The following is a 23,640-nucleotide window of genomic DNA, read 5'->3' on the forward strand; positions in this document are numbered from 1 at the left end:
CACCAGCTGCTGGGGAACATGGGTGGGAGGGTGCTGTTGCACTCATGTCCTGCTTGTGGGTTTCCTGTGGGCAGCTGGTTGGCCAGCTGAATGTCAACAGAATGCTGGACTAGATGGACCCTGGGTCTGATCCAGCATTGGCACTTTTGAAGTTACGTTCTTACAGTGGCCTAGTTCTCTCTGAGGTAGTCAGCCTGTGTCTGGGTTATACTGCTGCAAGTGGGGTGATTGAACACCCCTCCATACAGAAAACACCCTGTACATGGAAATCCCCCCACCCTGCTTATTTTCTATCATTTTCTATGTATGGAGGTGGGGGAATCATGCATGAGGGAACATACAGTTATTTGAACCCTCCCATGCAGTCTGAAAAGGTACAGCCCAAGCATTGGTTGACCATTTCGATGAGGTAGGCCAGTATTCCTCTGGGCCTGGGGTCCCCAACCTTTTTGGACCTATGGGCACACTGGAGAACTTGAGAAACTGTGGTGGGCACCACCGTGAAATGCCTAATCAGTGGATCACTGCTTTGGCATCTATCTGTTGCATCAATAGATCTTAGACTGGATCTTATTCAGCAAAAACCTTTGTTGCATGTCTATTGGACACCACAACGTCTCTTTAATAAGGGATTGTTTAATTTGGCTAATTGCTGGCGGTGCAATACAGCTAATGTGTCTTTTAAACATATGTTTTGGCCACATCCAGTAGTTGCTTCTTCTGGGGAGGAGGTTAATACATGGATAGTTTGTACTGGAACAGTCTCTAGTGTTCACTGGTGTACACGCTCTTCTAAATTAGTTACCTGCTTCATGGGAATTAATAAACGGTCAGTGTAAATGGATTCTCCGCACCCTTCTGACAGATAAAGGACTGATGTTACAACACTGGAAGGATAAATGCTCACCTCCTATAATGTAATGAATTGAGGACCTTAGAACGCTTTCAGTATTTGAGCGGGTGGCCTGTAGACACCACCTTCAAATGGATACTTACTTGGATGTTTGGTCTGCTTTTGTTGAAGCCTATGTATAGTTGCTAGAAAGTTGTATGCATTTCATATGTATTCATTGCTATGGATACATCCTAATCCATGAACGTATATTAAAAAAACGGGGAAATAAAATAAAAATTAAAAGGTTTTGCAGGTGCCCATGGGCGCCACATTGGGGGCCCCTTCTCAGTTGTTACTGGAGGTGACCATGTTCTAGGAGAACTAGCTGGTGACCCTGAGATCTTGCCAAATGTCCTGTCACAGAGCAGGTACATTGCTTCTCTCTCTTCTCCTCCATCTCTCCCCCACCCCCAGGATCAACCCATATTCTCTGAGGTGCAGAGAAGCCAAAGTAACAGGCTAAGACACCTCCGGAGCTTTTTACTCTGCAGGTGCCGAGTGAGCAAGCCAAGCTGGGAGAGAGGAAAAAGACGCTTCTAGTCACTACCCATTTGGGCCTGGAGGGGTGAAGGGAGAGAAGAAAGCCCCGTTCCTGATTCTCGATGGGGTGGAAATGCACTTCCTGCACCGTTTCCTAGGCCTCAGCGAACTCTGTAACCTGGCGTTCCCTAACCTGTTGCCCTCCTGTAACCCAGCCTTCCCTAACCTATGTCTGTGATTGCTGCGCTTGGAATACTCTCTGAAAAATTAAGGATATGTGCATTGCCTCCCCCAGGGAAGGTTCCCTGCTACCCACACTGATATCTTTTCAGTGTCAAGTGGCAACAATTTTGGATTCCCAGGCATTTTTGTACTTTTAGTGTTCGGAGTGCACGTTGTCTCTGGATTTTCCCAGCCTTGGGATGTTCCAGATGTCTCTGGACTACTTCTCCCATCATCCCCAGCCAGCATGGCCATGGGAGTTGTCATCCAACACATCAGGTTGCAGAAGGCTGCTGTAAGCAATTTAACCTGAAACCCAGCTCCCGGCACCTTTCTCAAGAGTACATGGAGGTAACAGTGTCTCTCTCATTTGCAGTCCGGAAACCCCGCTACGTCAGACGGGAGAGGTCGCTCATGTCCTCCGGTACCAGCACAACCATTTCCGCAGAGACCAGGGTCAGCAATGTGTAAGAGCGGCAGCGGCGGCAGCCCTGATGATTTGTAAATACCAGCACAGCTGAGAAAGCGGGTGCTCTGTCTCCCGCACAAAGTGCCAAGAAAACGACAGGAGTAACAAGATGGGAGGCGTGTGGGGGAAAGCCAGCAATCCTGCGGCAAGTGGGTTTGTGCCAACATGCACGGAGCAAAGAAATGTGAACTCGGCGTTCAGCGTGAGGAGAGCGTCGGTTCCGCTCACTGTTCTTGGGCAGGCTGCTGAGTCTCTCTTTTTCCTGTTTGAACTGTAGCAGTCCGCTAAAAGGCTCTGCTCCCCTTGAGACGTGGCAAGCTCCGTGTGCGATGTTCCTCGGCAGAACGGAGGCCTCGTTGCAGCCAGGGAGCCCCAGTGCCAGGCTGCTTGCAGAGGTGGGCTGGCTTGCAGCACCCACTTCTCGATGTTAACACAAGTGCCATGTTTTTGATGTTGGTGGGAAGCATTTGGCATCTCCTGATGCAAAATTCTCCAGCCTGCCTTCAGGCGGTATTCTTCTCAGAGTCAGGGTAGACTCCTAGCCGGAGACTGCTCTTCCTGTGTCCTGTGCAAGTCTCTCTTTCTGTTGCTCTTTAGTGGGTAGTGAACGAGGCCTTAAGTGCATTTTGCAGCATCGCCAGCACAGAGGTGTTAAAGGCTGTTTTGTTTCCTTCTCTCCGTTACCTTTGCATTTTGTCAGGGTTAGCAGCAGAGCTCGTCGTCCTCCATGAAGCAAGGTTGAACTTTCTTCGGTTAAATTTTCTTAGGTTAGACGAGTGCCCTGACCCCTGGGCAGCTCTGCTAGTTCTCTGGGTGAGCGCCTGCAAAACTTGTGTGCTTGCCAGCTCAGAGAGGCGAAGAGTGTTCCACTCCTTGGCCAAACCATTGTGAGTGAGAAACCAGCTGTGGCAAGCTGTGACACCTCCCAAAGGGCCTCTGTTCCCCAAACATGAGGGGAGGATGCATGGGGAATCTTCAGACGTTTAAAATGGACCCTTTTCCTCTCATTTTGCACTCACTTGCGACTCCCTAAACAGTTGCTCTGCATCAGGCATGCTGTTTTGGCCTACTACTCCCGTCTTCCCTAGCCAGCATAGCAAATGATGTGGTATGATGGGAGCTGAAGTCCAGAAGAGCTGGAGGGCCTCAGGTCGCCCGCCCCTGCTCTGCTTCCTTTAGACCAAGTCCAATACCTTTTAAGTACCTGGCAGTGTGTGGAGATAGATATTTAGAGGTGTGTGTGTTGCCTCAAGCACTGATAAACTCACTTCCCTTGGGCCCACATCCTGCACAGATTTCACAACCCAGGTTCATTCTTTGACCTCTTCCTCACAGTGAAAGGGTCATTCCTACCTAACCCAAGGAGAATATGGAATGTTGTCAAGATAATGCAGAGATATTTTAGTGTGTGTGTGTGTGTGTGGGGGGGGGTTAATGTGGTTCCTGTTTTTAATGACTTAAAATGTAGCTTGAAATCATTTTGAAGTTCCTTCTTCTGAGCTGGGAATGTCCTCATATTCTCTTTATTTTAATTAACAAAAATGATTTTGATCCAGATCAGGAAGGGACAGAAAGAGATGGGGAAGGGATATTGAGAGATGTTCTTGTCCCTGAGTCTGTAGGCCAGACATGGGGTGTCTACGGTAGGGATGGGGAAAGTGTGGCCTTCCACACATTGGTGGACTGCAACTCCCATCAGCCCTAGCTAGCACAGCCAACTGTGAGGGATGGTGTGTGTTGCAGTCCAACCCCATCTGGAGGGCCACACGTTCCCCATCCCTGCTCTGCCGTAGACACCCCGTGCCAAATGTTGATACCCAGTCTTGGAACAGAGCTTCCTAAGGAGGCATCTCCACTCCTCAAGGAAGGCTTTTCAGGTATCACAAACCTTCTCCCTGAAGTCAACCGGTTCTATGTGTAAATGAGAACCTTGCTTTCTATGGATCTCTCACTTCCCTTCTTTTAACGTAAATGCCATTTCTTCCTACTGGAGTTGGGTGGCTCTTTTGTTTAGATTCTTCTCTTGGGATCTCCTCAGGTTGCTCAGATTCCTCACAGGTAGGCATGTAACTGGGGAAAGAGGCCAAGGGAGGTTCGAGAACTCCTTTTTTTTCCTTTCTGTATGAGTTGGCCATGGTACTATGCAACGATCCTATGTGACCCCCTTTATAGACACGAGCCAATGTTCTTCCTTCCTTGTGCATTTGTGGCTCAGTTTAGACTAGGGATTTCCCACGCCCCTGGTATAACTTATGGCAAAGGCTTTTGTTCCTGCTATGCCGTCTGATGCCCTTGACCCCGAAGCTCGTGCCTAGCACTTCCCATAGATAGCAGAAGAGCTGTGTTTTTGTTAACCCTGAGGTGGAGGGTTTGGTTTTATTTTAATGAGTGCGTGTTTGTGTGCGTGTGCTATTGCACCATTCAAAGCAGGGAAAACTCTTCTTATTGCCAGTGTAGCATGTGGGGATTTTTGAACCGTCCCATGTTGGGCCATTTGATCGAGAGATCAGCCTTTCTCCATCCTAGCACTCTCCAGATGTGTTGGGTTACAACTCCCAGCATCCCCCAGCCAGTGTGGGATGCTGGGAGTTGTAGTCCAGCTCATCTGGAGGGCACCAGGTTGGGAAAAGCTGGGATACTTGAAGCTGCTTTAATTGTTTTTACCCCTTGCACTGTTACGTCAAATACAAAATGGGTGTTTATACGTGTACATTTTATTTTCCCTACTCCCTGCTCTTTCACCACCATCCTTCACTGGCTTTAATAAAGCACACCATGTTCTGGGTCCAGTGTATTTACTTTTAAAAGCTGACTTCTTTGATGTATTAACAAACTTGGGGCTCAGTGCAGCAGAGGTGTAGATCAGATGCGAAGAGATTCTTCCTCTAGAGAGACAGATGCCTTTGGCATCTTGGGTCTAAGTGAACATTCCCATGGCGAACAGAGAAGTCTGTCTGTGTAAGCCCCAGCATACCAGGGTTAAGCGAATGCATCCCAGAAGTTCTCTAACAGGAGGGAGCAATGCATCAACTGCAGATCTGCAAGCAGGTGTTGGTATGGTTCAAGAAGAGCCTGTGCTGAAGTACAGATGTAGGATGTTGGCCTGGGCTGCCTTCTCATAACAGCTCTTCGTGTGTCTCATGCATAAAGCTGCCACGTTCCCTTGGCCCCCACCTTCCTCATGCACACACACAAGAAGGGAGGCTTCAGTCTCACACCTTTAATTCACTCTCGACAGGTTCCTTACAGATCTTCGAAGACTCTCAGGCTACAAAGGAATGCAGCTGCTTCATTTACGAATGACAACAGGGGATCCAAATGGGAGCCACAACGTTGCCAACAGTTTGAAAGAAGGACTTGCTGGCTAGAATAACTTGGGGAGGGAAGCCCCTCCCTTCCAGGGATGTGCCTCTAGGTCGACCCTCATGCATGGCCAACTGGGTTGACGGCCTGAGCTCCGCCTCTAACTTTTCCCGCTTCGCTCTGTGCCGCAGTCTAGCATCCCTCAGGTCACCCCCCCCCAAGCGCTCCTCCTCCTCCTGGGCTCTCACGGAGGAGGGAAAGCGGGGTGGGGGGCTTCAGGCCCTGCCATCTGGGTGCTAGCCTCCTGAGAAGCACGCCTGTCCATATCTGAACTCGCTCGGGAAGATGCCTCCCCCGGTTCTGGCTGTTCCCCTTCTGAATCTGAACTTCTATCTCCATATGCTCAGGATCAATCCTGACAAAATCTGGCTCAAGCAGTGGTGCTGGCAGCTGTTCTCCTGCCGTGTACCTTCCTGTCGTCTAGAGGGAGCTCTCTCACTGCTGTCTTCTGCCTTGGAAATAGCTCCCATTCATTTCTAGAACAGAAAAGAAAAGCATTTGGGGGAATAACGCTTGCAGAGTCTGTCATTCTTCTAGCTTCTTCATAAAACGTGTGCAGAAGTGTAATGAAAGTTGAACAAACCACTTCTCCCCACCCCAAAATAACATATTTTTTGACACACAGCCAGGCCGCTTGCGTTACACAATGGTTAAATAAAACCAATTATTGTTCGGAGCTTTTTTAGCCTCCAAAGTTAGCAGGAAAGAAGTTGAAAGTACCTGTTTTCCCCTCCCTCCTCCACTCTATTGTAGAAATCTCCCTTTTTTTCTCTGCGAGATCTGGCTCACTGTAAACGGTTAGCCCTGGAAGCTTGGGGGGGGGGGTGCGCCCACTGTGAAAACTACACTAAACGGTGTTGTCAAAGCAGAAGATGATAGCACAGCTCTCAAAGTGAAGTGACATTGAAAAAGAACGAAGGAGGGGAGAAAAGAACCTGCAGGCAAATTTGTCAGTTAACCAGCCTCTGACCGAAATGTAATGACCTTCGTCAAGTTGACAAGCGCAAAATCCCAGCCGTTAGGCATCTGCTTGAAAGAACAGGAATCAAACAGCGAGGGTAGCACATGGGTGATGGGGCCCGTGGCGTATTATTCTACATACCTGAAAGAAGTTGTCTTGTTTCTAAGAAAAACAGCTGTGACATGAGCTGGCAGAGACCCGCGCAGCGCCTCGGAGAGAATGTGATGGGGAAAATTGCTTTAAAACAATAAGTTGTAAAGCCGCCGTGCATGCTGGAAGGCTGACGCCCAATTATGCTCTCTTCAAAAATCTTCCCTGCCAGCATCCTGACACTCTGATAAAGCAAAGCAGGGAGAAAAACAACAGCGCGTGCATCAAATAACCAGGCGGGTCTGCACGGCTTTGCAGTGAGAGTTCTCACTAGCCCTTGCGAAAAGCAACTCGAGAACAAAATGACACAGCTGTTGTCAAAAAGGGAAGCGTCCTTTTAAAGAATGTCCCTCAGGAGGCAAAAGCCTTTGCTGGAAGAATTCTAATTAAATACAAACCCAGATGGGTGTTTCTCACATTACATGTGAAGCTAATGTCAGGACCATTGGCTCATGCGGACCTGGAAACTACACTGACTTGCAGTCACTCTTCACAATCTCGGCCAGAGGCTATTTTCCCTTAATACTGGAATTTATTTTTTTTTGAACTAGAGATGCTTGGGATTAAACCTAGGACTTTCTGCATGCAAAGCAAGTACTATGCCAATAAGCCAAGCCTCCTCCCTGAAACTCCGAAATCAGGGGCCAAATCTGGCCCTCAGCTTCCCTTAGAGACATTTAGAAATAATTTCTAGGTTTAAATTTCACAAGAGGCAGTGGTAGCCTTTCCCCAGACTACTGATCGTTCTGTGGTTTCTTTGCTTTTGTGCAGTTTTTCCCCCCATTGGAAAAGGCTGAAATGCCTCTCCTAAGGCTTAATACCTGGCAGTAAGAGCTTTAAAGTAAAATATTCTGGTACCTTGGTCATGCCCCCCTTTGCCTTTGGCCCTCCCCACGACTGGAATGCACCCCCCCTCCCTCTCAAGAGCTTCTCTGAAATGGGATTCAGGTCTTCAGCTGAAAGAGACTCCCTATCTTTGTTTTAATCCCATAAGCAAAAGTCGGCGGCATTGGAGTAAGGTGGTGGCCTCTCTTGGGCAGCCTGCAGCATGGAACACGGCCAAATATGGCCCTGGCATCGACCCTGTCAGGTTTGAGTTGCTGCCAAGCAGACCCAAGGCCAGCCCAAGATACTTTTGCTGCTGGAGGTGAAGGAGACGCCCATGCCCCCCTCCTCTTTCCTCCCATTATGTGACTCCCTCTCATCAGGGGTGTTGCTAGGCACTTAAAAGATTTGGGGCCCAGGCCCATAGGGCACCACTCTGCATAAATTCCGCATATGCTAATTTATACCTATACATGCAAATTTAGAAATAATTTCTAGATGTAAATTTCACAAGTGGCAAAGCTAACTGATTAATCTCAGATAAAATAAATTCAATTACTTTGCGCCGGAACCAACTGGATTTTTTTCCTAAGCTTAATTGCCAAGGGAGAGATGTTTTTGTTGGGGCAGGGGTTTGTTGCAGCAGGTGTGAAATGGAGAGTTAACTCTTGCTAGCTGCAATTCCCTGTGCAAATCACCCTGTGCATGTCAATTAAGCTGGGGGAGGAGCACTTCCATTGACACCGATGGGCACCGGTGCTCTGCGGAATAGATCTGGGGCCCCGAGAAATAGGTTCAATGCACGGATGGGCCCAGATGGATCAATGCCCCTGCTTCCCATGGAGTCATGTAAGCCAACTGGATTGGTAGTTGTATCTTACATCAAAGCTTCCACTGCGTAAGAGGGCATCAGGTGGGCCAGTGGCAACCCCACATCTAGCAATGTATGAGAAATTCGTTTTCAGTTCATTTTTGAACTGCATTTACCCAGTTGGCACCTTCTAGACCGAACACAAACTCAGTCTCAATCTGTGGTTGAACTCCATACATTTCCAAGCTTGCGATGTGAGTCATAACCCCCCCCCCCTCAAAATGCATTTGACAGCAAACATACATTTGAAGAATGCACCTGAAAAAATGCATACTTTTGGGAAATGTGCACAAATACACTTTAATCAAGGGGAGAAGAGGGTGTGCGTTTTGACAATGTGCACAATTGATGTATACATTTGGGAAAAATGCACGAAAATACAGGTGGTTTTTCATGTAAAAAGAAAAAAAACAGAGCTCGCCATATGATACGGTCTTGAGTCTGAAAAAGCTTCGAGACAGAATTCGGTGAGCTTTGGCAAGCTTGAGTTTTGCTTATTGGCACATCCCTACCCACATTCTCAGTGATAACCTGGTGCCCTCCAGATATTTTGGACTACAGTGCCCATCATCTCTGACCCCCAGATATGCTGGCTAGGAGCGATGGGAGTTATAGTTCAAAGCATCTGGTGGGCCACTAGGTTGCTTACCGGTACTCCAACACCTTGCTGTTGCCCATCCCCCAGCATCTGCCACCTAAGGCAGCTGCTTCTCTGTCTAATGATAGGGCCAGCCCTGAATACCTCCTGCTCCAACAATCCATAATTCTTGCCTCCTTGAAGGTTGGAATGCAGAGGAATGGCTCTCCAGCCAATCTTAACAGAGTATTGGGGTGGGGGTCCATTCTTGCATTGGTGAGGCTCAGACCCTTTTCCTCCTGCACAGAAGCTTGTGTGCAATGAACAACTTGGCCGAAACGCCAGCCTGGACAGTTTTTCTGGGAACTATTTTTCAACATGTTGTTGCACTTAATGATTTCCTTGGATCTTGGCTCTAGAGAAGGTTTCCTGGAACTTGTGAGGAGCATGGCTGGGGAGTGCTGGGTCTTGGCCAAATCTGAGTATTTCCTCCTGGGCCCAAAGCTCAAGGTCATAAGGAAGTCGCCTTGAAGGGGGAATTGACTGTGTGTGAAGGAGGAAGTGTTGTGGGGAGATTTCTAGGGCAGATCTTCCCCTTGGAGGCACAGGATCCAATGCATTTGCAGACTTTTGTCATCCACTTTTGCCACGTTCGAGGAAGATTGGACTTGGCAGGGGCTACGATCCATTTGGGGATGTCCAGTGACTTTTTTTATTTGTGCCTGAACACCTGATCCCCTGTGCCATATTCATTTGTTTTGTTTATTGGAGTATTCATTAGAGAGGCTGGGTGAATTCGATCTTTGAGAATTCCCATATGAACTGACCTGATCTAACCCTTCTGGACTAATTGTGCAGGTTGGACCTGAGTTACCCATTGGCATTTCCCAAACATTCCAATGGAGTTCTCAGCTCAAAAACACATATCAATATGTTGAGAGAAAATACATAGAAAACACTCCTTTAAATGCGTGTTTTTACTGGCCTTTAAAACGACAAGAACAATAATCTCAGATGAATGTGGAAAAGGACAGAATGGGCTGATGAGAGATCACAACTGAAAGTGAAATGGACAGGAAAGAGACTAATTTGTCTGTCCCTAGACTGCTTTCTGGCCCTAAAAATGGCCTCCCAAGTGGCTTACATTAGCTAGCAATCTGATTTTGAAAGGCAGTGGCTCTCCCCATCCCAGTTTCAAAAGCAGGGTGGCCATGTGTCCTACTTTACCAAAGACAGTTCTCTATTGGAAAGAGTCCATGTGAAGAGCTGCCCAGGCCAAGTCTGGTTTAAAGATAAACAATGTGTCAAGGGCTCCTTGGAGGCCTCTCTCAGTCTAATCCAGTAGCCAAGTCCAGACACAGACAAATGGACTCTTTTCAAAGCTTTATTCCTCTTTTACAACTTAACAACTCTACTGTTAGCAACTAGATCTGAGCAGCAGAGTACCTATGCCCTAAGTTGGAACAGTTGGTCCCCGTTTGAAAGGGAATTACTGGCAGACCCCTGAACTTAAGGACTAGGGAGAGTCCCTCCCCTTTTCCCTTGGATCCGCTGGGCGCAGCCATTGTTTGCGTGCCAACCGGGCACTACACCTCCTTTCTGCGCCCTCCATTTGGCGTCTCTCTGCATCGGCGTCGCGCGTCCATCAAGTCTGCTTCCCGCGCTCTGTCACTCCCAGGACTGCTATCTAAGCTAGGAATGCTGGTGGGAGGAATCTCCGTCAGCTGTTGGCCCTGGGAAAGAGGAGCGCGCTCCTCTCCCAGGAGCGACTCCTCTTCCTCAGAATCAGAAATACTCTGGGATTCTATGGGCTCAGTGTCCACCCTGACACAATGCTAAGAAAGGCCTTTAAGTCACAGCAGTCCCAGAGCTTTTGGAGTCAGTGGGCACATTCAGAATTTTGAGAGAGTGTCGTGGGCTCTCTCAGAAAATGGCTGCCATTGGGGGGCTTGACTATTCATAAATGGCTCCTATGGTGGCCGTGGCCAGGCACAACACACTCATTTCCCAGAAGGCAACTGGTAACACTAAAAGGAGCGCAACTTGCCCAAGAACCCAAGACCAAGGCAGAGGTGAGGGCTGAGCTCCAAAATACAAAACCACTCATTCAAGCCCAAATAAAGGCAGCTCTGGAGGGCAGCACTTTGCTTTGCAGCAAGCTAGCTTCCCCGTTTTTTAAAAAAATCATAATTTTAAAAACCTTAAGAAATAAAATAAAAATCAGGAGAGCCTGCTGGGCGCCAAAGGAGGTGTCCACCTTGGAGGCTCCAGAGTTAGCACCTGGACCAACAGCAGATCGTGCTGGTGCACAAGTAACTGGTCCCACTCTTCACTATGCTGACATCGCACTTCTGTTTAAAGTCATGATTTCTAAATGTACATCTAGACTAGCGATGGGCGAACTTGCGCTGGGTGAATTCATTATTTCCTCGGATAATAACGAACTCACCCATGTAAGCTCAGGTGAGCGTTCTCCCTTAAAACAAACTCTCGTCCCCGTAAATGAGCTTTTGTGCTTGCGCAATATCAAAGTACACCTTGGGAGCTGTAGTTCGGAAATGGGTCGTGTGTCATGACGTCTTGCGTCACTCTGTTATGGACCCCCTTCCTGATTGGTTGTTTTCGCATGGCCTCTCACAGAAACACCTCACCCACCATCCTTGGTAATCAAAGTACATGTTTACTTACTGCACAAACTAAAAGGAATACTGTAGCAACAACGTTGACCCAAATCTGATCCGACGGGAGTAAGGGAGAGTGTGCTGAGTTTGACTACCTGAACAGGAAACCGTGCTGCATGTAAGAGCGAAACAGAGAAAAGGGGTTATATACACCTACCTGGCTGTTTCTTCCAACGTGATTGGTTGTGGGGTAAAGTGACATCACACTGTTTACCAGAAGCAAGAAAAGGCTTAGTCCAACTAACTGAGTACAAGCACAGAAAAAGCATTGTTTAGATCCAGACTGCACATGCTCAGAAGCTTGTGATCCATTCCAAACTGAATAGCAAATTGGTAAACCCTAGTCCAGGCTCGTTAAAAAGGTGTTGCAAATGGGTGACGTTCGGTCAGTGAGCTGACTAATTATGAAATTCGGTGGCATCAGTTATCCAGACCTATAAATTAGTATGTGCAATTTTTATGCAAATCTGTATCCTCTTTTGCCTTTGGGGGGGGGGATTGGCCCACAGCTCCCATCATCCCTAGCCAGCATAGCCAATGGTGAGGGATGATGGGAGATGTAGGCCAAAACATCCGAGGGCCACAAGTTGCCCACCCCTGAGCAAGAAGGTAAAGCACATGTATGCTGCAGTCTTATGCACACGCAGCTTAGGAGTGAGACCCATCAAACTCAGTGGGGTTTATTTCTGTATAGGATTGTACTGCCAAATTGAAATTCTGTACATGCTTAACTGGGACTAAGCCTCATTGGAGATATGAGGATAAAACATAAGAGTGCACTGCTGTAGTGCAAATATGCATGTTTAGTCAGCAGTGATCCCCATTGAGTTCAGTGGGGCTTACTCCCAGGTAAGTGTGTGTCGGGTTGCAGCCTTAGGAGAGCTTAAGAAGGTAATTGCATGGGTTTCAGCACATGCATCAAAGATGGACAGTGAAGGTGCCAAACATATTCCTCCTTGGGGAGACCATTTCACAGTTAGTGAGCCACCACCAAAAAGGCCCTGGTCTCACAGTATGATGTCTTTCCTGCTCTCCGCAAAATGGGTAGATACAACAGGGATGGGGATTATATTTATTAAGCACCTGCAATTGCTCCCTTTCAGTTTAATCCTACACTGTAGGCCATGGTGCAGAACCTCTTCCGACCCAAGGGCCAAATTGCATTTCGGAGAAGCTCTCAGGGGCTGCGTTCCCATGGTGGGTGGAGCCAGAGCAAAAAGGGGGCAGAGCAAAAATAGCAGCATATTGTAGCTTCAAGCTCTTCCTGCTAGTAACTAAGCCTTAGGAGAGGTTAGAATGGGGGGAAACTGCACAGAAGCCAGGAAACCACTAAAGAAGCAGCAGTCGGGAGGGAAAAAAGAAAGGGCCATGGTCGTCTGTGGAAGCCCTAGAAAGCCAATTTGGCCCTGAGGTTTAAGACCCCTGCAAAGGCAACAGCCCTGTCTTTGCTATTCAGGTTGCTACAGTTTGTTTCAAAACTGTTTAATCAAAGAGGAATGGAGGATGATACTGTCAACTCATTGCCCACTCACTATAATAATAGAAATTGTTTCATAAATAGATCACTTGGCCGCAACCAGCTGCTCAAGTCTCCCATCCATCATTCGGCTGCAATGTCCTCCGTTTTGCAACCGTATGGCTCACAGGATGGTGAAATTGTTATGCATAGGATCTGCTTCTAATGGAGGCTGAGCAAATTCAGAAAAAAGAGAGAGAACGAACGAACGAAAGAACGAACTAGCTGTGTGGAAATCGTTTTGCAGTTTACTGGATCCTGACTGATTATTTATCTCCTAGCAGGAATTTGCTCAAGGAAAATATGAACTTTGTATTGTGTTACGTGTTTTGGCTTCCTGCCTTTATTTTTTCTTTGCACATGATGATTACAATGTGATGACCTGAAGGATTACCGCTTCCCATATTTATGTATCCCGACACGAAGCACATCACCCAAGGCCCTCCTTCAAGTTCTCCCACCAAATGAAGGGCCTTTCCCTGATTGTGAAATACCCTCCCGCAAAAGGCTCGCCTGGCCACCTATATTATGGTCTTTTCGGTGCCAGGGGAAGAACTTCTCCCAGGCATGTTCAGAACTGCTTTTCGTGATTTTAGATCACTGCACTTTTATTCTGTTGCTGGTATTACCTTTTTTTTTTTTTTTTTTACACGTTGGGATTTTTTTACTTTGTCCTGCTGCTTTTATTTTGGTTTTATGATGTGCTGTTTTCATTCACTGTTTTACTGTTCGTATTTTAGGTTTTGAATGTATTGTGCACCGTGCAAAGAACTAGGGTTATTGGGCAGTTTAACAGTATAATTAATAATAAATAATTGCACGTGGGAGCTGCAACAAGGTGCTGGAATGTAGGGTGTTCTTGTTCAGGGTTCCAGCTAGCAAGCCAGTCAGCTAAACCCTTCTCTACATTACTCCATTCCGTTTATCCATCCACCTGCCCCCAGCTTTCCATTTACCCCCACCCCAACAGTCAATGGGCATTCTTTGCCCACTGAACATGTCTGCCTGTTAATATTCCTCCAAAGTTGGATTTCAGAACTAAAATCTGAATGTCTACAAAATTACAAAAAACTGAGTCAGTCCTAAATTTTCAGCTAGAGGCAAAATGTCCCACATCTTCTGTGTCCCTAGAACCTGAAAACTGGGTTCAAAGGAGTTGTTTACCATCTTGGGCATCAGACCCCCACCTCTGCCTCGTACGCAGTCTTTTGGGCAGGCTAATTGTCCTTTGCCATGCCTTCCATGGCAGCCATTTTGTGGTGGTGCCCAGGACAGTTTCTCAAATTTCCAAATGTACCTATGACCCCAAAAGTTTGCCTTCACCTGCCCTAAACGTAAGGGGCTGGAAGTTATTTCAGCCTACTTTATCCACTGACATAGTGGTTAAGCCCCATTGAACTCAATGGGACTTACTACTGAGTAGACTTGTACAGTATTGTACTTTAGGGTTTGGAGTCCAGCACCTACTTTGATTTTTTTTGTCCCCAGGCAAAGGCTTTTTTATTTTCTCAGACATTTTAGATAATGCTGTGTTTTTATCATGGTTGTTCAGCTCTGTGACATTTTTTATACATTTTTTTCAACTATCCATTTCAGTTGATAATTTCCTGCAATGTTTTAATCTCTTGATCTCTCTTTTAAAGTGATTTGCTTTATAGCAATTTGTTTGCTGCTTATTCTGATTTTTTTAAAAAAATCTGCTTTTACTTTGTACATCACCCAGAGAACTCTTGTTATTGGGCAGATGATCAATTTAAAGAAATAAAATGTGTGCCACATCAGAATGCAGATGGGGGAATGCTCCAAATGGTCCTCCATATAAAGAGATTCCCCGTATAAAGGAAACTAGACTGTCAAGAAGAAGGATTTTAGCCAGTGGAGGCTGGTGGCTTCAATTTCAGTGGGGCTCTGAATCCTCTCTGGGTTTCAGTCAGAACTCTAAAGGAGGTACCAAGGTGCTGAAGCCATTTTGGGGATTGGGTTCAGCAACTTGGATAACTCCCTTAGAGTTCTGACTGAAACCCAGAGTGGATTAACAGCCCCGCTGAAATTGGAGCCACCAGCCTCCCCTGGTTTTAGCTCAGCATCTCTCCTTGACATCCTAGTTTTCTAGTTTGGGGGATTTATTTATTTACTTGTTCATTTGTAAGCATTCAGTCATGCCGTGTGAAGTGGTACAGCCTAACCACAGGTTGAACAGTACTAGGCCTTAGAGAGGTGAGAGAATCGTTTCTGGGATTTCTGATTTCACATCGCTAGGCAATTTGAAGCCCTGTCAAAGGCTCACATGATGTGAATTATGTTCCATCAGTCATTTGACGTGCTACACAATGTGTTTGATATCTGTTATCATGGTAATGCCTGTATTTTGGAGTGAGTGTGTGTAAAAAAGAGAAGAAAAGGAGATTCTGATGCGGCAAGCCCTTTTCCATATTATGCGATAAACGTATAGGTCAATTTGCATCCACATCCTGTCTCTGGAAATGAGTTAATTATTAATAACAAGGGTAGGGCACCATCTTGGCTCAATCAAGTAAAATGGCTTCATAGAAATGTCAAGTCTTGGGGAAAGAGACTTTGCTGAAGATGCAAAGGTCGTCAGAATATCAAGAATATCAAGCAATAAAAATGTGGAACATATTTATGTATATTACTTATTATTACATTTATATCCCACCTTTTTTCCTCCAAGGAACCCAAGGTGGCTCATATGGTCCTCTCCATTTTAACTTTACAACAACCCTGTGAGGTAGGCTACGCTGAGAGTAACTGGCCCCAAGACACCCAGTGAGCTTCACGGCCGCGTGGGGGACAAGCACCCGGGTCTCTCGAGTCCCAGTCCAACACTCTAAGCACTACACTACACTGGCTCTCGAGTAAAATCTAATATATGTGTTTACGCTGAAGGAAGTAGTCAAATTTGGGAGTGTATCATTTCAGACTTCCGCGAAGAGAGAAGAAATTGTTATGTATATTTCCATGTTCTCCCACCTGTTTTTTTATTAATTCTCCCATTTTTAATCACTGCATGTAGAAAGCTAGCACATCAGGGAGAGAGGAACTGAAAGCTATTGTAAACTGAACGTGCTTCAACTCCAGTATTTTAGACAGATAGAAGAGCCCTTGCTTTGCTCCTAGTTTCAATTGCTGGCATCTCTCACTAGAGCTGGGGAAAGGCACCTGTCTGAAATGCTGGGGGGTTCCTGCCAGTCAGTGTAGACCAAGGCTGTTGAACTTCTGCTTTCCACCCTGGGGGCCAAATTCAATTTTGGAGAAGCTCTCCGGGGCCACATTCCAGTGGTGGGCAGAGCTAAAGGCAAAATGGGTGGGGCGAAAATGCTGCATATACCATTCAACCAACATGCCGATTGAAAGGTGCCCGCAGACCTCATTGAAGGTTTTTAAGCAGGCGTTAAAGACGCCATTATTCCGGCAGGCTTTCCCCGCTTAGAACTCTTATTCCTTCTGCTGACTTTTGTATACTGTTTTAAGCAGTGTTGCTTTAAGCTGTGTTTTTATTGTTGGATTATTATTTTTTTTAAAGTTTTTAGTTCAAAGTTGTTTTTAGTATATGTTGTTGTATATATTGTCCATATGTAAATGGTTTCTAAACTTTGTATATTGTATTTTAATGTTTTCCCTTTTGTAAACCACCCAGAGAACTTTGGTTATTATGGGGTGGTATAGAAATTATTATTATTATTATTATTATTATTATTTAACTTTAGGAGAGGCATTACAACTTTTTCAAATGGGGGGTGGGAAACCCCATGTAAAAGCTGGGAAACCCCCACATGATTAGTGGTTGGGGAAATGGGGTGGAGACAGAGGAGGGGCCTGACCCTGTGGGGAATCCTGGAGGGCCAGATGTGGCCCCCATGCTGGCCTGAAGTTCAAGACTCCTGCGGAGGACAATACCGAACAAGGTGGACCAATGGTCTGTCTTGATATAAAGCAGCTTCCCAGTTCAATCCAAAATCAATAGTAGTGGAATTTGGGAAGAACAAACCAGAAAGAAGATTTTTTTAAAAAAGAGACTGCTTGGTGATGGTGGGGGTGGGGGTGTTATGACAACTCACTCATTCCTAGTAATGGTACGCAAAGAGCCACATGCCTCCATTAGAAAGAAATCCTCACAAAGGATTGCATATAAAATCAAGCTTAATAACCCTGACAATTTCTCTGTACGTGCTCCAGGCTTTACTCTGACTTACCTAATAAGCATGCGAAGGATAATTGCACGACAGCTTGTCTGATGTGATGATTCAGTGTGGCTTTTCAGAAAAAGGTTGGGCCAGATGTGCAGCTGAAGGGCTATACAGGCGACGCAGCAGAGATGACTCTAAATATGTCTCTGTGAAGGGCTCCCTCCCACGGTACTGATGGGCCGTGAGCTCCTCTGTGTCTGAAGCCGTTTTGGCGCTGGGGGGTGGGGGGAGAGCAGGGAGGGGATGTTCTAGATAGCGGAGTTTTCCCTTTGGACGTTAGCATTTGCTGTTCAGGGAGCCAGCATGCCTGAAGGGGTAGTGCGCATAGGGGCAACCTGCGGGCCGCATGCAGGCTGCTAGTCCCAGAGTGTGCTGCCTGCTTCCCCCCGCTGCCCGGCTAATCGCCCATCATCAGCTGGCTGGCTGGGAACAGGTTGAGGTTTTGCTGCTGCTACCAACGGTGGGGAAACAGTGATCCTGATTTGGATCACTGGGGGGCGGGTTTGCGATCAAAGCATCCCCACCGCACCAATCTCCACTGATGTTCACTGCTGCTCGTGAACTCTTCCTCACCATCTAGCTGATGCCTAGCAGCAAGGAAATCGGGATGCGGGGGCAGATTAAACCCTGTCCCCACCCCATGATCCTGATCAGGACTGTAGGGTGGGAAAGGCTTTAACCTAGCCTTTCCCCAGTGATCCTGACTGGGGGGGGGGGGGAGAGTTTGAGTGAGAGAGAGGTGTGTGCATGTGCGAGAGATTGTGTGTGTGAGAGAGAGTGAGAATTAGTGTGTGTGTGTGTGCGCGCGCATGCAAGAGAGTTAGTGTGTGCAAGAGTGTGTGTGTGTGAGAGAGAGAGAGAGAGAGAGAGAGAGAGATTGCTTTCTTGGGCACCCATGGCAAGCTCTTCCCCTGGCAAGCTCTTCCCCTGGCATTGATCCAATTGTTATCCTTCTAAAGATCCCAGGAAAGGCTGTGGAATCCTCAGAATCATAGAATCGTAAGAGTTGGAAGTGCCCATTATAAACCTCTTTTGCCCTGGCTCTTTTGCCCCTTGTAATGTGTTTTATACATCTCCATAAAGGCATTTTATCGCCTGTACTGACGTCACCTGCCTCCACCTTTCGGAGAACTTGCATGTGGAGTGAACAGCAGAGGGGAAGTCTGTTCGAGGCCTCTGAGCACAGATTTGCTGAGACGCTCCATGCGTCATGCTTCTGGGGCTATGGCCTGGGGTGGTTGTGCCCACACTTGCTCCTAGGCTCTTGTCCCTAATTCCAATGACATTTAAGAGCTTATACGGTGGTCATCATGGGTTTGCTCTGCATTTATTTAGGTTTTTGATTTATTACAATTATTTATATGCTGCCATTCAGGATACATATCCTAGCAAGGTGGCTTACAAGTAACATAAAAATAATAAAATTACAAACAATAACAAATTAACACACACACATCCAGATCCTTCCCACAGGGCATTGGTGGAGGCGAGGAGAATCCAGCTGGAACAGGAGCAGGGGTCTGATGTTTTCCTCATCTCCCTCCCTCTCTCTCCTGGAGTCCTTCCCATGGAGCTGTTAATGGTAGATGGCAGGGGCGGTGCTAGGCCTGGGCTCCTGGGGCCTGCGCCCCAAATTTATTTCCCAGGGCCCTCATAGAATCATAGAATAGTAGGGTTGGAAGGAGCCTACAAGGCCATCAAGTCCAACCCCCTGCTCAATGCAGGAATCCAAGTCAGAGCAGCCCTGACAGATGGCTGTCCAGCCTTGTCTTGAACGCCTCCAGTGTGGGAGAGCCCACCACCTCCCTAGGTAACTGGTTCCATTGTCGTATTGCTCTAACAGGAGGTTTTTCCTGATGTTAAGCTGGAATCTGGTTTCCTGTCACTTGAGCCCATGATTCCGTGTCCTGCACTCCAGGATGATCGAGAAGAGATCCTGGCCTTCCTCCCTGTGCCAACCTTTCAAGTACTTGAAGAGCGCTATCCTACCTCCCCTCAGTCTTCTCTTCTCAAGGCTAAACATGCCCAGTTCTTTCAGTCTCTCCTCATAGGGCTTTGTTTCCAGTCCCCTGATCATCTTCATTGCCCTCCTCTGAACCCTCTCCAGCTTGTCTGCATCCTTCTTAAAATGTGGTGCCCAGAACAGGACACCGTACTCCAGATGAGGCCTAACCAGTGCTGAGTAGAGGGGAACTAGTACTTTCTGGGATTTGGAAGCTATCCTTCGATTAATGCAGGCCAAAATGGCATTGGCCTTTTTTGCAGCCACATCACATTGTTGGCTCATATTCAGCTTGTGATCTACCACAATTCCAAGATCCTTCTCACTTGTAGTGTTGCTGAGTCACTTATCCCCCATCTTATAACTGTGCATTTGGTTTCTTTTTCCTAGGTGCAGAACTTGGCATTTATCCCTATTAAATGTCATTCTGCTGTTTTCTGCCCAGCGCTCCAGCTTATCAAGATCACTTTGAATTGTGTTTCTGTCTTCCAAAGTATTAGCTATCCCGCCCAATTTTGTGTCATCTGCGAATTTTATCAGCATTCCCTGCACCTCCTTCTCCAAGTCATTCATAAAAATGTTGAAGAGCACTGGGCTCAGGACTGAGCCCTGCGGTACCCCACTTGTTACCTCTCCCCAGTTTGAGAAGGTCCCATTGATTGAGAAGGCCCTGGAGATCTATTCCACAGAGTCCTGAGTGTCCTTTAGTACTAATGGAAGGGGTTTTTTTCCCCTCAGCTGAATTGCTACACAGGGGGCAATTTTCTGTTGTATAATAGGAACAACTCTGCATGCTATCAGACACTAAGGGGCGATAGAGAATGGCCTTGTTGTCTGACAGTTTCTATTTCCTGCTCCCTCCCCTTCCTCTGACTCTGCAGAAGTACCACATGGTCTCTCCCTGAAGGAAGCAAGTAACCATATTGCATGCTTTTGCTCGCTTCTAGCCACACACTCAGCTTCTAGTTAAACCAGGTTAGATAGCATTCTCTGACGATGTGTATAAAAGCACTAATAAAAAAAGTTGATTGGAACTTCTTCTAAACTGGGTCTAGCCTGTGTTTATTACCTCCAATACTAAATGCTGTATTGCCATACTTTCTTTAAATAAAGCAACTCTGCTGTAAATCACACCAGACTTTCCAACATTTTCGAGGGGGATTGCAGCTGGGAGATACAGCAATGCCACCCTCTTCAGTCTTCCCCTGGAGGAGGGCAATTAAGCTTTAGGGGAGGCGGTGTGACACGTTTTCCATTGGTTTGAGATGATCTCAGTCACAGTGCAAATTACTTAAAGTGTTTCTTTTATTTGGGACGATTTGGATCAGAAATTAATTGGCTGCCTTTGCCTCCTGTGAAATTTAAATCCTAGTAATTATTTCTAAACGTGCATATATAACTATAAATTAGCATATGCAGATTTTAAGCAGATTTGTGTCCTATGGTCCCTGGGTCCCCAATTTTTTCAATACCTAGCAACTCCTCTGGTAAATGGCCCTCTTGGGGTGAGTGCAGAAGACAGCTGGGGCAGGACTTGGGGTCTCTGCCTGCCTCTCTCCTTCCAGATACATTAGTGGTTTGTGCAATGGACATCATGAAATCTGCTTGGAAGCACACATCTGCAAATGGACAAACAGGGACAGGACACCATCTTCGTCTGCTGTTTGCCATCATCGGGCTGTCCCCTGTTGGAAGCAAGACGCTGGACTAGAGGGACCTTTGGTTTCATCCAGGAGGCTTGAACCAAGGCGGAATGGTAAAAGCCTGTAAATCAACCAAACATAGCATCCTAAAAGGACCAGTTATTGTTTGAGGGTTGGAAATATTCAAGCTTGCTCACACTGCCTCCCTCCCTTGCATCATCTCATCTTTATTGCCCAGAGCTAGTTGGAAACATTTTGGTTGCTGGAGCAACAGAAGGATTCATGAGTTTTAGCCATAACACAACCACCGTTTTGCCCTGCAACGTTTTCATTGTTTTCAGCTCTGACTAATATTTTGAAGCGAGAGAGGGACAACAGCTGAGCGGCAGATCACCTGCTTTGCGTCTCAAAGGTTGCAGGTTCAGTCCCAGACATCTACAGTGAAGAGGCCTGCAAACCACGTGATGGGAGGGACCTTTCTCTGCCTGAGATCCTGGAGAGCCACAGTTGGCTAGAGTAGACAACGTTGGGCTAAATGGAGAAAGCAGGGCTAGTGGCAAGGGTAGGCATGTCAGGCACTTGCCCAGGGCCCACACCCCAGCAGGGGCCCACTGACAGAAGCGCCCTGGAGTCGCTCCCGCTGTTCACCGTTGCAACCTGTTTGTTCACCTGCTTCTTGCTCCAGCCCAGACAAGGGCGGTGATGAGAAGGAAGAGTAGCAGATGCCACGGCCTCCTTGCTCTCTGCCTGTCCAGCAAGCAAGTGGGAGCCATGATGGGGAGGAGGGGGAGGAGGGAGAGCAGCTGGGGACAATGGTGGTGAGGACGGGGGCCCACTGAGGGTGTCTTGCCCAAGGGTCTTCAAAACCTTGGAGCTTGGAACTGCATGACTGCAAGATCCCAGCGTTTAGCCACTCTGGGTCTCTCTTTTCATTTTGCAAGGTGTGTGGTGACATTGTCAAAGGATTAGATGTGTCCAGTGGAGGCTGGCGGATCCGATTTCGATGGGGCTCTAAATCCATTCTGGGTTTTAGTCAGAACCAGCCAGAAGTCTAAAAAAAGCTATCCAAAGTGCTGAACCCTATCCCCCAAATGGGTTCAGCACCTTGAATGGCTCCATTAGAATTCTGGCTGGGTCTGACTAAAACCCAGAATGCATTCGCAGCCCCACTGAAATTGGAGCCACCAGCCTCCACCAGATGTGTCCACAGAGGAAAGACCTCTCAATGGTTACATTACTAGTCGCAATAGCTAGAAATGGAGCCTCCATCTTCAGAGGCGGTGTACCCTGATCATAAGATGGCGTTGACACAGAGCAGAGGGGCTCCATCTTGCCCTGGTTTTAGGGCAGCCATTTATGCACCACTCAAAGAAGAGGACACAGAGCACGAAGATGTATATAAAAATGTTCCCTGCAAATTTATAAGAATAGATGCAAGTTTAGAAATAGTCACTGTGATCAGGAGAGCTGAGAGGGTCTGCTGTCCAGGTGCTATCAGAAGATGGGGCAACTTCAGTTGGATCTCCTTTCTGCAGGTTCTTGACGCTGAAATAAAGAACATCATGGAATTGGTGCAGAAAAAAGCAGCCAGAATGATCAGGGGGCTGGAGCAACTGCCTTAGGAGGAAAGGTCACACATGTGAGCTCCGGCTATTGGATGGTACAGAAATTTAATTCATTAATTAACGTGGCCTGTGGGCCACCCACCCCTGAGATAGATGGTGGGAGATGCAGGACAGACAAAAGGAAGGACGTCTGCACAGAGCACACTCTTAAAATATGGAATTTGCTATCACAGGATGTGGTGATGGCCACCAGCTTGGATGGCTTTAAAAGGAGATTAGACAAATCCTTGGAGGAGAAGGCTGTCAGTGGCTACTAGTCATGATGGCTATAGTATCAGGAGCCGTTTGCCTCTCAGTACCAGTTGCTGGAGAACTTGGGCGGGAGGGTGCTGTTGCACTCATGCCCTCCTTGTGGACTTCCCTTCCCATTGGTTGGCCGCTCCAGGAACAGAATGCTGGACTACACAGGTCTTTGGTCTGATCCAGGATGGCTCTTCATACGTTCTCATGGATGTTCTTATGCAACTGGAGCCCTTCGAAATTCAAACAGAGGATGCCTTCAAACAGCCTCCGACAGCCGTTCAAATAGAGGAGAGCCCTCACCAAAGTATGGTACATAGCCATCAATGACAGAGTGGCCATGTGACCTCTTTTACAAAGGACAGTCCTGTTTCTGAAGGTGTCCTCGATTTGAAGAGCTGCCTTGTCCAAATCTGGTTTCAAGAGAAAGAACCATAAGCAGAGCCGGCCCTACCGTTAGGGAGAATAGAGCAGTCCCCTCAGACAGCAGAAGCTGGGAGCTGGCAGCAAGGTTTGGGGGAGAGAGAAGTGGACCATGCGGCCTGCTCTGTGTTCCCTCAGTTAGCCCGCTGCCTTCAGGTGTAGTGGAGGATGTTGTCCCATCAGTGCTGAAGACACATTAACTTGCCAGTCCGGTCGGCTTTTGTACATGGGATAGAAAGGGACGCCATCTCGATCTTTGCCTCAGGCAGAAGAATGTCTCGGGCCTTCCCTGACCAAGAGAACTGTTGATCATCAACAGGTAGCACCTGGGAAGCAGACTGAACAGGCAGTCACACAGATCTCCTGGTCAGCCTTCCCCACAATAGTGAGATGGACTGTATTTAAATTATGAAAAGTATTTCTAATTTATGCAAAGTATATGCAATTCACTGTCCTCCTTTTTGTTTGCTTTTGGTCATACGTTTCCTC

The 23,640-nt window shown here is 47.1% G+C and overlaps 1 protein-coding gene across 3 annotated transcripts in view; it reads left to right on the top strand.

The window, feature by feature from the left end:
* Positions 1-23,640, top strand: part of C15H1orf159 (chromosome 15 C1orf159 homolog) — a 71,987-nt gene that overhangs the window by 39,643 nt on the left and 8,704 nt on the right. The window contains exon 9 of one of the 3 annotated variants that reach the window (XR_014786086.1): positions 1,974-2,064. Coding sequence is in view for 2 of the 3 variants with exons in the window: in XM_084822385.1 (XP_084678511.1) it covers positions 1,974-2,068 (95 nt within the window). In the remaining variant the exon portion in view is untranslated. Of the gene's footprint in view, positions 1-1,973; positions 2,155-23,640 lie in introns of those variants that run through there. The other 2 variants (XM_084822384.1, XM_084822385.1) reach the window with 2 other exon arrangements.

Source organism: Heloderma suspectum, chromosome 15, assembly GCF_057233095.1.
Source record: "Heloderma suspectum isolate Gila_16-S chromosome 15, 16-S_ref, whole genome shotgun sequence".
Taxonomy (NCBI): Eukaryota; Metazoa; Chordata; class Lepidosauria; order Squamata; family Helodermatidae; genus Heloderma; species Heloderma suspectum.